At 39.0% G+C, this 16,835-nt stretch overlaps 1 protein-coding gene, 1 long non-coding RNA gene and 1 pseudogene across 7 annotated transcripts in view; 1 reads left to right on the top strand and 2 right to left on the bottom strand.

The window, feature by feature from the left end:
• Nucleotides 1-379: 379 nt before the first annotated feature.
• The window catches only part of LOC111345523 (uncharacterized), a 140,728-nt gene continuing 124,272 nt past the window's right edge, over nucleotides 380-16,835 (bottom strand). Inside the window, exons 1-5 of one of the 5 annotated variants that reach the window (XR_015989548.1) lie at nucleotides 6,545-6,860; nucleotides 6,178-6,338; nucleotides 4,152-4,267; nucleotides 1,531-3,333; nucleotides 380-1,079 (exon numbers count right to left, since the gene is read on the bottom strand). This is a non-coding gene — a long non-coding RNA (uncharacterized LOC111345523). Of the gene's footprint in view, nucleotides 3,495-4,151; nucleotides 4,268-4,511; nucleotides 4,952-6,177; nucleotides 6,339-6,544; nucleotides 6,864-16,835 lie in introns of those variants that run through there. The other 4 variants (XR_015989547.1, XR_015989546.1, XR_015989545.1 and 1 more) reach the window with 4 other exon arrangements.
• LOC148727348 (uncharacterized) lies at nucleotides 4,611-5,401 on the top strand (annotated as a pseudogene).
• Nucleotides 10,215-16,076, bottom strand: LOC148727347 (uncharacterized). 2 transcript variants are annotated; one of them, XM_088728208.1, is made up of 5 exons: nucleotides 15,613-16,076; nucleotides 14,803-14,930; nucleotides 14,439-14,515; nucleotides 14,037-14,157; nucleotides 10,215-10,787 (listed from the first exon to the last, which is right to left on the bottom strand). In XM_088728208.1, exons 2-5 carry the CDS (start codon nucleotides 14,902-14,904, stop codon nucleotides 10,737-10,739), a joined length of 351 nt encoding a protein of 116 aa, XP_088584334.1. In that variant the 5' UTR covers nucleotides 14,905-14,930; nucleotides 15,613-16,076; the 3' UTR covers nucleotides 10,215-10,736. The 2 variants fall into 2 exon arrangements, with proteins under 2 accessions (XP_088584334.1, XP_088584331.1); XM_088728205.1 differs by having other exon boundaries at nucleotides 10,363-10,787; nucleotides 15,513-16,076.

Below are 16,835 nucleotides of genomic sequence, written 5' to 3'. Positions count from 1 at the left end.
TAAACAATTTGTGGGGCTTGTTCAGTCGCAGCATTCACCATCGATCACATCAATGTCATCTAGGTCAACTTCTGTCCAGTAATCTGTTGCATTTGTCCATGCAGGAACACTATTGCATGGTTATCACCAAATGCACCAGCGATTAAGAACTGACTACAGTTTTGTTGTCCAGAAGGAGACCGTGCGAGTCATAATTAAAGAATTGCATCCTGCTGGTGTACAGTCACGATCATGTGTTTTTTGTTTGGAGGAATGCAGAGAATCGATTGATATAATATTTGATAGTGCAACTCTTTACACCTGGTTTAGACAAGCTCAGAGTGCTCTACAAAGATTACTGGAGGAGAGGGGACAGCTTCAACAATACCTCACTCATACCAAAAGGTCTAAATTATCTTTTATTGTTGTCCCTTAAAAAAAGAACATTGATGCAAGAAATCCAATTCAACATAAGTTGGTTTTTGTCATTTCAGGTTAATTCAGTCACTTTACTTGATGCTCAAAAGTACAAGTGGCATTCATTAGGGCCCCTTCACTTCATCTCAAACCTCAAACGATCAAAGCATCTTAATTAGAAATGGCTTCCACAAACAAGTAGTTCACTGAACAGACCTTAGGTGTAGCACAAAATGTTTTACCAGCCTTCTCATTAGCAGAAACATCCGTTACCTTGACTCATGAGCCTCAGGAAACTGGGACTGAACAACAGGTTGAGCCAACATCTGTTGAAAAAACTGGCTTTACAGGTGAGACTAGTTTGGGTAATTTACATCTGCATAGTGGCCCTCTCATTCAAGATCACCTCAAGCTCCACTCTCCTTTCAAAGGAGAGTGGAAACTGGAGACATCCATGGATAACCAAAGTATATAACCTCTTCTCATGAGTGTTGGTACTGTTTTAAATTTAAACTCACATTTTCTCAGCTGAAAGTTAATACCCTACCTGCTAAGATTATTAAACAAAGTATGCATATTTTGGTGCTGATGCAATTTTTCTGGGAAAGTTGCTACAGTATTAGCCCTTTACACCATAACATCAGTATGCATATTCTCCATACTGTAATCTATTCCACTTTCATCTGTAATCAGTAGAAAAGTGTAATTAATTAGTTGAGTGTAGACACCATCTTTAATAATAAACAAAACTGTGATGCCAGGAACCTTTACATCAAAGGGTCATTTTAAATTTCGAGATAAAAGGTCTTCAAAACTAAATAATGTATAAACAACAAACCAGCAAGAAGAAACTTACAACCATAGTTGCTCCCAGGGGAAGTTTAATTTTGAGCAAGAAATTAAAAAATCCAAGCCTCTGAAATTTAATATTTGGCTAGATTTGCTCCCAAACTCTAGTATAACACAACCTCCTACCCCTGGTGAATGCCCCTCCCCCCCACACACACGCACACACACACACACACACACACACTCCAAACAAACTGTTGCTGTCGCATTCATATCACTAGCCCTCTGATAAGTAGCAGGGCAGTAGTGGAAATTAATCAGTCAACAGACAGGCAGACAATTTACCTCTGCCCTGCTCTTTGAAGTAACCTTCCAGCCATGCATCAGTCTCTAAAGTTATAATTTTAAATAAAGAAATACTGATGGAGGGTCAATCAGATGAGTTAGCTTCAAATTAACTGATAAAACAAAGAAATAAAAAAGTAAATAAAGATACATTTGAATTAAAATCCAGACATGTATAATTTTACCAAAACCAGTAAAATGGTACAAACAATAGTACGCAATAGCCACCTTAAATACATGTACAAGCATTAATTCATCCAGAGTCTACAGTTCACTGTTCAAAGAAATAAATAACAAGTTGAACCAATAGTTGCAGTATTTAAGGTTGATTATGTACTGAGCTTTGTAACCTGGCTTTTGATTAATGTAAGCCTAGTGTTGACCTTTTTTTTACAACAATGCTTTTTCCCTTCATGAGGAACTAATGGAAACAAAGGCTACTTTTGAAAGACAACCTGATTCACATAAGAAAAGCAACAGCTACCATCCATTTAAATTCAAAGAGTGATTGTACATAAAAGCAAATTTAGTTCCATGTACATGACAGGAATCTTTATCTAATGCATTGCAACAAGGTCAACTCTTCACAAATATTTAACCCTTGAAAGCCATATTTTGAACATTATGCTTGTCTGAAATAAGTTTTATTCTTCCATGTCTTCTGTAGGATGTGACATAAAGCAAGAACTCAGCTTGGTCAAAAACAAAATATACAGCGAGTTAATTGCTAACAAGGGAATCCACATTTACCAGCCTGAAATGTTCAGAGAATTCTGAGGCCATTCTTGATAAAATTACATCAGCAAGGCACTCTGCAGAGCATATTAACCTCAATAAGAGAAGGGCTGTGTCAGTTATTTACAATCTTTGCTACTGTTTGAGTCAGGCATGCAATGCACTTCAAACTCACCATGCCCTTTACCTTAGGAGTTGTAATCTAAATCAAGAAGGTATGGACACACAACACATTATGGGTCTCTCTTGTGCTAGAAGGACAGTGAACACCATTGCTAAATTGTTGTCTTAAAATCATTGCAAATCATTCAAACATTTTATTCAAGATGCACTTGAAAACAAGTGGCTTTTAGTCCTGATTATAGATGATTTCACCTCAATTCACACCAAACAAAGACCACAGAGAGATAAGGCATCTGAAGCAAAGTCAATGTTTACAATAGTCGTTAAAGCTTTTAAAAACATACCTGCTTTTAGTGTGCTGCAGGCCAGTATCATGCATGATCTAAATGGCATCAGTATAAACACATGCCTACAAATTATAACATCTGCATGATCTATGCAAAACATGAGCAGTTCATACGCTTCTGTAATGCCAAACTGGCTTACCGAGGCTTTTTTCAACCCAGAACTTCAACACCAGTGACTCAACACCCATCAGTATTCGGAAAACGACAATGTGAAAACAATGAGAAAAATGGATGACCTACACCTTGTTGACTTTGTGGAGTTACAACTTAAGTCCAAAGAGGACTTTAATACAGCATATAACATGGCACTTAGTGCTGGTTTGGCTGATTATGCAAAACAGTTCATTATTTTTCAGCCTGGTGATTGGCCAAGTCAATTTTTCTGCTACCATATAATATATCAGTGTGTGAAGAAGTTTATCAGCTATCAGCAACCTCATCAAGTTAACTGTGAAAACCCTCAAGCTGCATCAGATCATTCGGCATATTCTTATCCATCCTTCACTGGTTCTGACAATGAGCAAAGTTTGCCATCAAACTTGTCTTCTCAGCCCTCCATTCTCTCTGTGATTCCAATGCCAGGTCCTCTCCACGTATCCTTTATCAGTAGAAAACACATTGTTACTTCCTTCCATCCATTTTTCAAAACAGTGTATGAAAGCATTTTTACTTGAACAAAACTGGCAGACAATCCAAAACCCTGGAGGATCAGCTTGCTCTTAGAAATCGTTTACGGAGGATGGACATCAATATGAGAATCTGTGATGAAAAAGTTTTGGTGATTTAAAGATCCCGAGTATGGAACACTTTTTAATCTTTTGGACAACTACATAACCCTAGTTCTTTCTATTTACAGCATTTCTTTTAAACTTAATACTTTTTCAGAATACTTCAGAGCGATGATTTGAATGTGGATTATGTTCACCTGCCTTAAGCCTTGTCATTACAACAAAGCTCCACTTGTCTGGCTTAACATGTGCTCACACTGGGGAAAGCATTCACCCCAACTTTATAAACTTCTTTGTAACTACATAACAATTTTTGATGAGTATCCTGTTGAAAATACCCACAGCATTCTATGTGCCCAAATGAAGCCCTCTGACAATGCCAATGAATTAAAAAATAAAGCCAAACAAGTTTTTGAATATAAGGAACAACAAGCTACCTTTAGATCAGCTTTCACATCACCATCACAGTTCTCATTTTCCCAGAACCAACTACAGTTTCTCAAACTCAAATGTGCTCAAGTACTTAGAATTGCTGCAACACCAGATAGCTCACTCTCATCAGATGGAAATACAACTACTCAAGTAAAATTTCCAACAATCTGTGCCAACAATCCCATCAAAAGTACTGCTTTACCTCTTGGGTATCAAAGTAAGGTTAAACCTGATGCAGCTAAGCAATGTGACTTACCTGAATGTATGATGTCTGCCCAAAATGATGACTGGAAAGTTTTAACAGGTTGCTTTCGTTCCTTCCACAATACCTGCTTGAATGGCTTAAATTCATGTCCCTTATGTAAGGACTTCCTGAAAAAGAAAGTTCAAGAACTTGGTCAAACTGCAAAACAAGCAATTCTTAATCCTAATTCAAGCGCTGAAGTACCAGTACCAGCTGTGAGCCAGGACATTGAAAATGAAAGATCTGACTCAGGGTTAGATTCACCAACTGAAACTACAACTGCAAGAGAAATGGAGCTAGATGAATTTGAAAATACTATAAGACAGCTTAATCATGAAATTGCAAGTCTTAATCCAACTTCACAACCATTACCAATTTCCAGCAATAACCAAAGACTCACAAGAGCTGCTTCCAACACCAGTGAAACTACCACTAAGGTCCCTCCACACTGCAGAAAATGCCACCATCCCATTTTGTGGACTCAAAAGATCAAACAGTTCACAGGTTAAATGTGATTTTTGTCCCAACAATGTCTGCACAGTGAATTCAGGCAATAGTTTCTCGAGATGCAACTGCTCATGGCACAGGGAAAACTACTCATGGAGAGACACTCCACTATAGCTCCAGCATCCCAAATAACTATAACCACAAACCAGCATGTGGATGTGACTGAGTGGCTCTTGCCTCCAAATCTTTGCCAATCAACCATAGCAGGGAGTCTGATTGGAAGTAATGCCTGTACAGTTATTGCTATGCTAACTGGATGCCATTTTCTTGAAGGTAAAATTTTCATTCCTCAACAACTTCAAGATCTATCACAGGTAATTCCTCTCTACAGCCAGCTAATTCTCAAGGGAAATCATATTTACAGTTTGTTTCATGTGCCTCTGCAACAACCAAACCTGGAAGTCAAAGAGGTCCTTCAGTACAACAATGTAGAATTTCAGAAAATTGAAGTAATTGCAGACCTGGGTTTTTTCACTTTTGAAGACCTTGAATCTTGTCTTGCAAACTACCATTGCCAGCATCCAACATTTGGTGCAGTCCTGATTGTGCCCCCAGACAAGACAATGGTGTTATGCTTCAGGAATGCCAGTATTTGCCTCTTTGAAAGTCACAGACATGGCCACCAAGGAGGCATTATAGCCTCAAGCTCTTCTGGAAATGCCCGCAATTTTGTGCGATACGTCGAAAGGATGGTAGTGAGAGACTGGGGAATGCAGTTGCAGGGATCAAACATAGCTGTACTAGGTCTAAAGTAAACTCTGAAAACTTTACTTTAGACCTGATACAGCTACTGTATGTATCGAACATCATAATTCTACATTTTCCAAGTATGTTGCTCAGCAGGTGTTTTATTCAATTGGTGAAATAATTAGCAAAAAACATGGTCTCAGGCATACACATTATGAGTAAAATGCAAGGTTTACAACACATTTCAAGAACATGTATGCTTGTTAAATTATTTCAAGTCCCATATTCAGCTTCAGACCATAGACAACATATAAATAAATATTTACTTCTCTATGCAAGTAAGTGAAGTTCTAAAACTATATACTATTAGAGATTTTAGTCAAAATAAAGCATTTGTACAGCTCTTATAATTTGACGCTAAAACTTATAAGCTTAGTATTTTCGATAAAAACAACTAGCATTTCGCGCGATAGACCTAAAGTACTACGAGTGTACTAAACAGTACTTTGGGGTCGTTCGAAAACTCCACTGAAGAACCGAAACGTACACGCCATTTTCTACCGCAAATACGTTTAAAATAAAGCTTTGCGGCGAAAAGCACGCATTTTTTCTGGTTAAGGAGTTTGCATAGCTCGGAAAAGGGATAAATAAAGTATTCGCTTAACATATTTTTGAGTTGGGGCAAAAAAATTATACTAAAACAAAGTTTTCGTCAATTTTCTGCCGGAACACTCACTCGAAGGGCAAAAACATCGTACGTAATAAAAAATGATAAAATAAAACACCATAAAAGAAGATCTACAAGGTAAGACTATTATAACAATGAAATGGACTCCAGGAATACCTCTAAAGCAGACTTGAACGGCATATCCCATAGACGATTACTGCGATCTATGACTTGGAAAAACTACCATAATTTGCTACGTTGAAATGCACCAAAACTGCTCGCAATAAAGTTTTAATCCTCGTTGCTGTACATTTTTTAAAGACTGCAATCCTCAGCGGCTGTAAAGAAAAGGTAAAGACCCTATTAATAGCAATATTTTTAAGTTGGGGCACTGGTAGGATTTATAGAAATTTGACTCCAAAGCTAATTCAAATTCAGAATAACATCAAATTCTCCCGTTAAAAGGGGCCTTCTGCTTTACGATCGTCTTAAAACACACACGCTAAGTTTATCACAACACAAATTCTAAGGTCTTCAGACTCACCTTAATTGCTTTGGCACTTGTGGGAACATCCGGAGATCAGCTGATGTTAATTTTAATCCCGTTGATTTGCCAATTTCTTGCTATTTCTTAGCTGTTTTTAGGTAGTTTGATCGTAAAAAATGTTTTCATGAGAAGTCGAAGGAAACTCCAGAAGTACCCAGAGCGTTAGCAATGTATGTAGGTATTTAACTGTCTTTCATCTCGTTCCATGATATCCCTTAGAAGAGTAACAGATCACCCAGAGAAACCTGCCATTGCAAGCTCGAGAAATCAAAATGGCGCCAGGATTCTTTCATTCCAAAAGGTTTAACGCATGCGTAGACGGAATGCCCCATTGCTTAGTGTACCACGAGGAAAAGAAACAGAGGCGTGATACATATAAAATCCCCTCGATACCCATTCGATATCGGGCGCGGTATGGAGGGTAAACTAGGGAAAATTATTCGCAAGCATGTATTACCGGTTAAGAGAGGGAAGAGCTACTGGAATTCATGCGATGTAGATTACATTGCATATCTCATATGGCTAACTCTTACTCACCCTGACGTTTCTGTACCTCACAGAAACGAGCCTAACAATAAGCTCTACTTAAGAAAAGACTTTCAGCAGCAAGTAGGAATTCATGGAAAAAGTGGTAAAATATGCAAAAGCGTCAGTGTCATACTCGAGAAGAAAAATCAATTGTTAGTAACAGCGTTTCCAACAGTGTAAGTTATATATACCCGGCTATTTCAACCAAAGCTCTCTGTTCGCGCCCACCTGCCTCTTTCTTCTTTTTTTTTTTTTTTTTTTTTTTTTTTTTTGCCGTTTTTGGCTTTCATGAACACTAATGAGCACGAAGTATAAGATCATTTACACAGCATCATTTTCCTGCTGATTTTTCCGATTGACTTTTAGCAATGTTCCCTAAGAATATTTTTTTCATCCATTTTGATATAATCCTTACACTCTGATGGGCTCTCGGCGGTGCGATTTATAATGGTAATTGAACTGAGTGGAGTGCAATTTGGGCTGAAATCATGCCCGTGATTTGAAATCCCAAGTATGATTTCAGACCACAATTGCACGACACGAAGTTCAATTACCACTTTACTACATCCATTTTGAATTCGCCCAAATACAGGTCAATTCAACTATTTCACTGATGCAGTACTGAGCCGGTTTTTTAATAAAAAGCGGAACCGGAAACGCTTTTACATCTCATTTTGTATGCAAAACAGAAAGACTTTGACGTCATAAGTCAAAAACTCAGTCAAGCGTAAAATGATGCCATTTAGACGTATATGAGAACGATCCTTCGCAGTAAAGCACTATTTGAGCAATAGTGGAAATCAGACCTGAAAAAAATTTCAGGCCTGTACGGGATTCGAACCACTGACCTCTGCGATACTAGTGCAGCGCTCTACCAATTGAGCTAACAAGCCAACTGGGAGCAGGCCATCAAATTAATTCGATATAAACCCGTAGATGATAAATCAAACAACAACAAACATATGAAACATATGTGTGAACTGCGGTTATGAGACGTATATGAGAACGATCCTTCGCAGTAAAGCACTATTTGAGCAATAGTGGAAATCTCAAATATGCTCAAATAGTGCTTTACTGCGAAGGATCGTTCTCATATACGTCTCATAACCGCAGTTCACACATATGTTTCATATGTTTGTTGTTGATGCCATTTAGAGTAAAAAATGGAGCGATTTGTGAATAAATCGCACTAATTACAGCCAATCAGATTAAAGGGACCACCAGTGATTTCAATGGCAGATATTAGATCTGAGCCCGCACTTCAGCCGTCTCTCCCATTGTAGTGCATGGAAACGAGACACTTGGGTCGAAAATGCAAGATGGACGAAGGAATTGAAGCTCAGAGTAGCGATACAAACAAAAATTTAGATCCTCCAAATGCTTTTTTCTCAAATGAGCAGACAGCACAAATGCTTGGTGGGGCTTGCCCTCGAGGACTAACGAAAAACTGCTTAAAACAATGGCTCAGTTATCGAAAAGGAACGTCGCGAGATGGGAGTGCTGCATCCATAACGAGCCTCACGCCGTTAGCAACCAAAAAAAGTCTAGGTATCCAGCAGAGAATCCGTACTTTTAGTCCGCATTCTCTGCTGGATACCAGTGGCTTGCTTGGGTAAAATTTTTGATCGTATTTCGCTCCTAATCTGATAGAGGCGTCAACTTTTACACAATGATGTCATCATCCTATGGCGTGAAAAGGTAATTAAAGAAGCCGTATCCGAAAAAAGTGTACATGGCCGGCGCTTTAAAATAGTGACAAGACAAAGCGCTCGCCCGGAGTGTGTTGCGGCAGTTACAGTCACGTCGAAGAAATATTTTTTAGTCAATGCTTGCGGATTTAGTTAACTTCATTAATACTGACATAGGCTGCGACGCTTATTTACTACGACATTTAACTGGCGGCCTGAGTGTTTTGTTTTCTAATCAATTTTACCAGATTTTTGTTTTCGGATCGGAAACAAAGTAAATTCCAGAACCGACGACTTTTTTTCCGCTGTGTTCGGAATCTTTGACAGCTGACGCTTGGTGCTGTAATTTTTGAGCATCCGGTTACCAGTTATTGGGAATAAACTCGGCGTATTACAACCTATAATTTCTTTTGCTGTTTAACGCAGAGTCCACAATACATGGCGGCTTTTTCTCACTGATATTTTATGTCGCATTTATAGTTTACACACTGTTCCAGTTTTTTTAAACGATATTCATGCAGTGCACATAAGATTCTTTGTCACTGGCCTTCATATGACCTATATTGGTGCCGGAATCCTCTAGATAGTTGCGAGAGATTACAGACATTATAGGTACGATGTGATTAACGCACTGGTGTTGAAAATCTCTTTGCGCTACCTCCCCCGCAACGATGATTAAAATCGTGAATAAACAGAGACCGGGGGTAATAATAATTGTTTTCAAATCAAGATAGATGTTGAACAAGCTGACAAAGCTTTTAAACAGACAAAGACCAACTTTCGTTTAATGACACGTTACGAACAAGTTTAAACTCCCTTGAACTTTAACAGGGTTCGTACTGTCTTGCAAGTCCGTTAATTTCAGGGCAAGTCCCCCAATGAATTTAACCAATCCTTAGAAAGTCCTTGAATTTTTATATTCTAAAAGCTTCTTGAGAGGGGTGGGACGTTGACTTTTTCCGAAAAACCAACTTTAAATACTGAGTCAAGCGCTGTGCGCTAGAGTGGTTTGAAAATTAACATAGAGCGCGGTAGATCCAGTTATGCGTTATTGACCAAGCAGGGAAACTCAGACCTGAGCAGAGCGATAAGAGCCAAGCGAGAGCTAGCCTGCAGGTTACACAAAGACAAAATGGCTGCAACGCTGGCCACCGCAGAAAACGAAATATAAGCAAGGGTTAATAGCCAATCAGCTCACATAATTCGCTGCATCTTGCACCGCTTGCGAAGCCAGCCATACAAAAAGGAAAGATAATACATCGGCGTAATATAACTCTTAAAGCAAGAATCTCTCCCAACATATTCATCTAAGGTAGTAAAAGTTTAAAATGTTATGAAAGCTGAAAAAGAAAGGGTTCCGGTGTCGCGCTTATTCAGAGTTACAAGTTTGAATGGCCAAGGGGTGGGCACTTATTCAAGGAAATACGGTATATCGATCACTTGAGGCTGTACGCGTTACTTCGTGTTGTTTCATACTTTATATTATCTCATATTACCCAGTTTGTCAGGAAATCAATCGTCGTCGTGTGTTTACGCCCTACAAAAACGTCGCATCAGAGATTTCACGATCTAGCTTCGCAAAGAAATGTACCAGCAGTGTTTTGCCTTGTGTTATTTATTGAGTTTTTTTGGCAGCATTTCTTGTTTTGATGTTCTCTTCCCGTCGCGGTTTGTAGGGCGACTTTTAACAGTAAATGAAGCTGTTTTTCAAATTTTTGTCTCAAACGACTATTTATTCCTGTCGCTCTGCTGTAGATATAGGTGAAGAGCTCAAATAAGAGAAAAGTTTGCGTTACAAGAATTCCTTCACATCATATATGCCAGAAAACCTCAGGCATTACTCTGAATGCCAGAACTTCAGCCTGGGTGAACCAGAAAGGATAGACAATACTTCCCTATATTAACCATCAATGAAAAGCTAAGTAGGTCAAATATCTCAGAGGCGCTCAGGCATTAAACTGAATGCCAGGACTTCAGCCTGAGTGAACCAGTAAGGCCGATAGACAACACTTCCCTAGATTAACCTGTGAATGTCAAAGAAAATAAGAATGTTAGGAATCCCAGAAGCACTAAGGGATTACTGTGAATAGTAGAACTTCCGTTCAGCCTGGGTGAACCAGAAAAGATAAACAACACTTCCCCGTATTGACCATGAATGAAAAACTTAAAGTATGTTGTATATCCCAGAAGCGCTCAGGCATTACACTGAATGCCAGGACTTCAGCCTGGGTGAACCAGAAAGGATAGACAATACTTCCCTATATTAACCATCAATGAAAAGCTAAGTAAGTCAAATATCTCAGAGGCGCTCAGGCATTAAACTGAATGCCAGGACTTCAGCCTGGGTGAACCAGTAAGGCCGATAGACAACACTTCCCTTGATTAACCTGTGAATGTCAAAGAAAATAAGAATGTTAGGTATCCCAGAAGCACTAAGGGATTACTGTGAATAGCAGAACTTCCATTCAGCCTGGGTGAACCAGAAAAGATAAACAACACTTCCCCGTATTGACCATGAATGAAAAAACTTAAAGTATGTTGTATATCCCAGAAGCGCTCAGGCATTACACTGAATGCCAGGACTTCAATATGGGTGGACCAGAAAGGATAGACAACACTTCCCTATATTGACAATGAATGAAAAGCTAAGTATGTTATATATCCCAGAAGCGCTCAGGCATTACTCTGAATGCCAGGACTTCAGCCTGGGTGAACCAGAAAGGATAGAAAACACTTCCCTATATTGACCATGAATAAAAGGCTCAGTATGTTGTATATCCCAGAAGTGCTCAGGCATTACACTGAATGCCAGGACTTCAGCCTGGGTTAACCAGAAAGGATAGACAACACTTCCCAATATTGACCATGAATAAAAAACTCAGTATGTTATATATCCCAGAAGTGCTCAGGCATTACAGTCAATGCCAGGACTTCAGCCTGGGTGAACCAGAAAGGATAGACAACACTTCCCTATATTGACCATGAATGAAAAGCTATGTAAGTTATATATCCCAGAAGCGCTCAGGCATTACACTAAATGCCAGGACTTCAGCCTGGGTGGACCAGAAAGGATACACAACACTTCCCTATATTGACCATGAATGAAAAGCTATGTATGTTGTATATCCCAGAAGCACTCAGGCATTACACTGAATGCTAGGACTTCAGCCTGGGTGGACCAGAAAGGATAGACAACACTTTCCTATATTGACCATGAATAAAAAGCTCAGTATGTTGTATATCCCAGAAGTGCTCAGGCATTACACTGAATGCCAGGACTTCAGCCTGGGTGAACCAGAAAGGATAGACAGCACTTCTCTATATTGACCATGAATGAAAAGCTAAGTATGTTATATATCCCAGAAGCGCTCAGGCATTACAGTCAATGCCAGGACTTCAGCCTGGGTGAACCAGAAAGGATAGACAACACTTCCCTATATTGACCATGAATGAAAAGCTATGTAAGTTATATATCCCAGAAGCGCTCAGGCATTACACTAAATGCCAGGACTTCAGCCTGGGTGGACCAGAAAGGATACACAACACTTCCCTATATTGACCATGAATGAAAAACTATGTATGTTGTATATCCCAGAAGCACTCAGGCATTACACTGAATGCTAGGACTTCAGCCTGGGTGGACCAGAAAGGATAGACAACACTTTCCTATATTGACCATGAATAAAAAGCTCAGTATGTTGTATATCCCAGAAGTGCTCAGGCATTACACTGAATGCCAGGACTTCAGCCTGGGTGAACCAGAAAGGATAGACAGCACTTCTCTATATTGACCATGAATGAAAAGCTAAGTATGTTATATATCCCAGAAGCGCTCAGGCATTACACTGAATGCCAGGACTTCAGCCTGGGTGAACTAGAAAGGATAGACAACACTTCCCTAAATTGACAATGAATGAAAAGCTATGTGAAACTTTGTTATATATCCCAGAAGCGCTCAGGCATTACAGTCAATGCCAGGACTTCAGCCTGGGTGAACCAGAAAGGATAGACAACACTTCCCTATATTGACCATAAATGAAAAGCTATGTAAGTTATATATCCCAGAAGCGCTCAGGCATTACACTGAATGCCAGGACTTCAGCCTAGGTGGACCAGAAAGGATACACAACACTTCCCTATATTGACCATGAATGAAAAGCTAAGTATGTTGTATATCCCAGAAGCACTCAGGCATTTTTCTGAATGCCAGGACTTCAGCCTGGGTAAACCAGAAAGGATACACAACACTTCCCTATATTGATCATGAATAAAAAGTTCAGTATGTTATATATCCCAGAAGTGCTCAGGCATTACTCTGAATGCCAGGACTTCAGCCTGGGGGAACCAGAAAGGATAGGCAACACTTCCCTATATTGACAATGAATGAAAAGCTAAGTAATGTTGTATATCCCAGAAGTGCTCAGGCATTACTCTGAATGCCAGGACTTCAGCCTGGGGGAACCAGAAAGGATAGACAACACTTCCCTATATTGACAATGAATGAAAAGCTAAGTAATGTTGTATATCCCAGAAGCGCTCAGGCATTATACTGAATGCCAGGACTTCAGCCTGGGTGAACCAGAAAGGATACACAACACTTCCCTATATTGACCATGAATGAAAAGCTAAGTATGTTGTATATCCCAGAAGGGCTCAGGCATTACACTGAATGCCAGGACTTCACCCTGGGTCAACCAGAAAGGATAGACAGCACTTCCCTATATTGACCATGAATGAAAAGCTAAGTATGTTATATATCCCAGAAGCGCTCAGGCATTACACTGAATGCCAGGACTTCAGCCTGGGTGAACCAGAAAGGATAGACAACACTTCCCAATATTGACCATGAATGAAAAGCTAAGTATGTTATAAATCCCAGAAGTGCTCTGGTATTACTCTGAATACCTGGACTTCAGCCTGTGTGAACCAGAAAGGATAGACAACACTTCCCTATATTGACCATGAATGAAAAGCTAGGTATGTTATATATCCCAGAATTGCTCAGGCATTACTCTGAATGAAGGACTTCAGCCCGGGTGAACCAGAAAGGAAAGACATAATTTCCCTCTATTAACAGTGAATGAAAAACTAAGTTTGCTATATGCCACAAGCTCTCAGGCATTACGCCGAATGCCATATAAATCTTAGAAATATGACAAATAAATATATATCTCAGAAGTGACCAGGCAACACTAAACAAAATAATATTGTTACAGGATAAGACTTCAAGAAAATAGATTTTTTTAAATGATATAATGTTGACTATGCCTTACTTCAATGGGTGCACACAATTTAAAAATTAAAATGTCATACACTGCAGGCATAGCACATAAATTAACATCACATGGCTCCTCTTCAAGGAGAAAGAGCAAGTCATCTCTTAACCCCTTCCATCTGAAACAGACAGGAAAAAAAAACAGTGAATAAAGTTTCCACCTTTATAATCCAAGCTTACCATATTTTTGCTGATAACTGGGTAAAAGTGAAGAACAGCTCCCCTAAAAGTCTGTCGGCCAACCGTCAGCCAACTGTCGGCCGGCAGTATGCCAACTGTCCATCAAACTAAGTATCCCAAGTGAGATTTAAAGACATGTATTCCAATAGAAAGTGAAATACCATACTGCAAGCTGGAACTTTTTATGCATGTCAATGCAAAAATGCAGAGTTGTACCTACCCCCCAATATTTGCTTTGCTCTTTAGGAAACACTCAGCAAAGGCTTCCCCAAAAGGAACATCAGGAGGGGCACATTCCTACAAATAAATTGCATGTATCACTCAATAATGAATTAACTGAGCTAAAGTCATATAATGTTCACTACTAATGGTAGATACATAATCACTGTTCACTACAGATAAAATATGTTCACTTTTATGGACACCTTTCGTCTGCCTTTCTGTAAAGTCAAGAAAGCCAAGAAAGCTCTCACTAATTGATTATAAATAAATTGCATAACAAATACCAGTAGGCTGTATATGTTTTGTGTTATTGTATAATTCCACTATGATGCATGTCATTTAGCATTGCAGGTATAACCTACCTTAATAACTTTGCAGAATACACAGCACTCTGTGTCCAATCCTTGCTTGCAAAGTTCATTGATATATTTTTTGGCATCACCAGCTCTTTGCTTGAGCAGCATTATCAGTGTTTTGTAATCAAGAGTAACTGTAATGAAAAAAGACAAGAAGATAACAAGAAGTTGAAGTTAAAATAGCTACACCAAAGATCTCAAATGTTATACTTTCCCAGATATTTTCTAACACTGCCAAGCATAAAATGGATTCAATAATTGCTATCACGTAGCTAGACATGTAACATAAAAACATTGCAAAAATAAAAAATAATAAGATAAAAAAAATATAAAGAGTCAAGATTGGCACACACAAATAACCTGGAAATTTAACTTTAAAGCATCTTCCATTAACTACTATTCCAGTTTTCTCAATGGCATCCCTCTGGCGATTTAAATCTTTTATCGTAGAAAAATAGAAATGAAATAAATTATAATACTGTCAAGACCCTATCATTAGCAAACAAACCCGAAATTTCTCCTAAAGTAGCCATAAAAAGTGATTATAGCTAGAAGACTTAGAGGCTCAGCGTAAAATCAAACTCAGCCAATTATGTGATTTTCCTGCCAAGCAGAGATGAGTTCTGATACACCGTGAAACCAGCATTCACAACAAAACATAAAACAGCAAACTCACTTTTTCCAATCTTAATAAAAATATAAACGTTATGACTTACCCCGGTTCGTCTTAGCTTGAAAATGCTAAGTAACGTTTGCCAAGCTTTTCTTGATCCAGGATCAAGAATTTATTTTATCGATCAACCAAAGATATCTCACCACTTCTCCTTCTTCGAATTTCTGCCGGAAGATGGTAGAAACAACTCCAAATAGAGAGGCGATGGCCACTTTGTTGTTCTGAACATATCGGTCATCCAAGCTTCCGCCATTTTTTAAAGCTGGACCGTACAAAACGCTTGGAAAATGTGCCACCAACAGGCTACTTCAAAAAACTTGCTATGCCACATTTGTTGAAATTTAAGATAAACCATTCCCTTGACTCATCTGGAGGAGAATGAAGCAATTCAACCCTTCGAAGTTTCAAGGGATCCATAACTGCACTCGACCGCGGGAAACTAAACATTCCCGCTTTTGCTTACGCATATTAATATGAAATCCAATCTCCAAATGTCAATAGGCCGATCCAGCCCCTAATAAACAAAAGGCTTCATTGTACCCAGCAGGAACAGAGATTGTACAAATTCAAGCAACTACTCAGATTACTGCGAGCAATTATCGAAAAAGGCTGTCAAGGCGATGATGGAAACTTATCCGGTTTAGGACGTCACTCCATAGCAACCAGCCTTTTCGAATATTTGAACTTCCGTTTGCCTGAGGCTCGTGATGAACGATAACAAAACAGAGTTGTTTCGGAGATTTGTAGTTTGTTACAAAACTGTATTACTTTATTTTCAATAGCTCGATCATAGCTCAATCATTCTTTTACAGAGTTGTGTATTACATAAGAAACAAGTGGGACAACGATTTCGTGGAGAAATGGAGTCACCTTTTGCCTGCAGACAATGCGAACCGAACTGCTACCCCAACAACAGCACAGCAAGGCAACAGAGTAGAGTTTCCAGCTGGTGCAGAATGGCAATTCTTAGTAGAAGCGAACGACAAATGCCCATCATTTACGATGCAGAACATGTTAGCGTATTTTGTGGAAAGAAAAACACTGGACGATCGAGAAAACAACGACTACAAGAACATTTGTTCGAAGGCTTACGGTTTATTTAAACACGGACATGTTCAGAACATCCAGCTTACCACTGAAGAAAATCACATCCATATTCGTGCTGATTGTCTCCCGGAAATGAAGAAGACGCTTAAGTATAAACTTAACCTTTCTCTTCAAACATCTGGCGATGTTGTCTATGCCAGTTGTACGCCTTGTCCTGCAGGAAAGGGCCCTTATGCTTCATGCAAACACATAGCTTCTTTATGTTATGCACTTGAAGAATTTAGCCGACTTAAAAATGTAAGAGATTTTCAAACTTGTA

The sequence above is a fragment of the Stylophora pistillata genome, chromosome 7, assembly GCF_964205215.1.
Source record: "Stylophora pistillata chromosome 7, jaStyPist1.2, whole genome shotgun sequence".
Lineage (NCBI taxonomy): Eukaryota > Metazoa > Cnidaria > Anthozoa > Scleractinia > Pocilloporidae > Stylophora > Stylophora pistillata.
Note: the sequence above shows the minus strand (reverse complement) of the source record. Positions and strands in the feature narration are given on the sequence as shown.

Bases quoted from the DNA above. Each gene is read 5' to 3' on its own strand.
- LOC148727347 (XM_088728208.1), bottom strand. From the start codon at position 14,904: ATGCTGCTCAAGCAAAGAGCTGGTGATGCCAAAAAATATATCAATGAA. The intron at 14,516-14,802 runs GTAGGTTATACC...ATTTATTTGTAG, and splicing joins TATTCTGCAAAGTTATTAAG to GAATGTGCCCCTCCTGATGT. The intron at 10,788-14,036 runs GTAAGGCATAGT...TGACATTCACAG, and splicing joins AATTGTGTGCACCCATTGAA to GTTAATCTAGGGAAGTGTTG.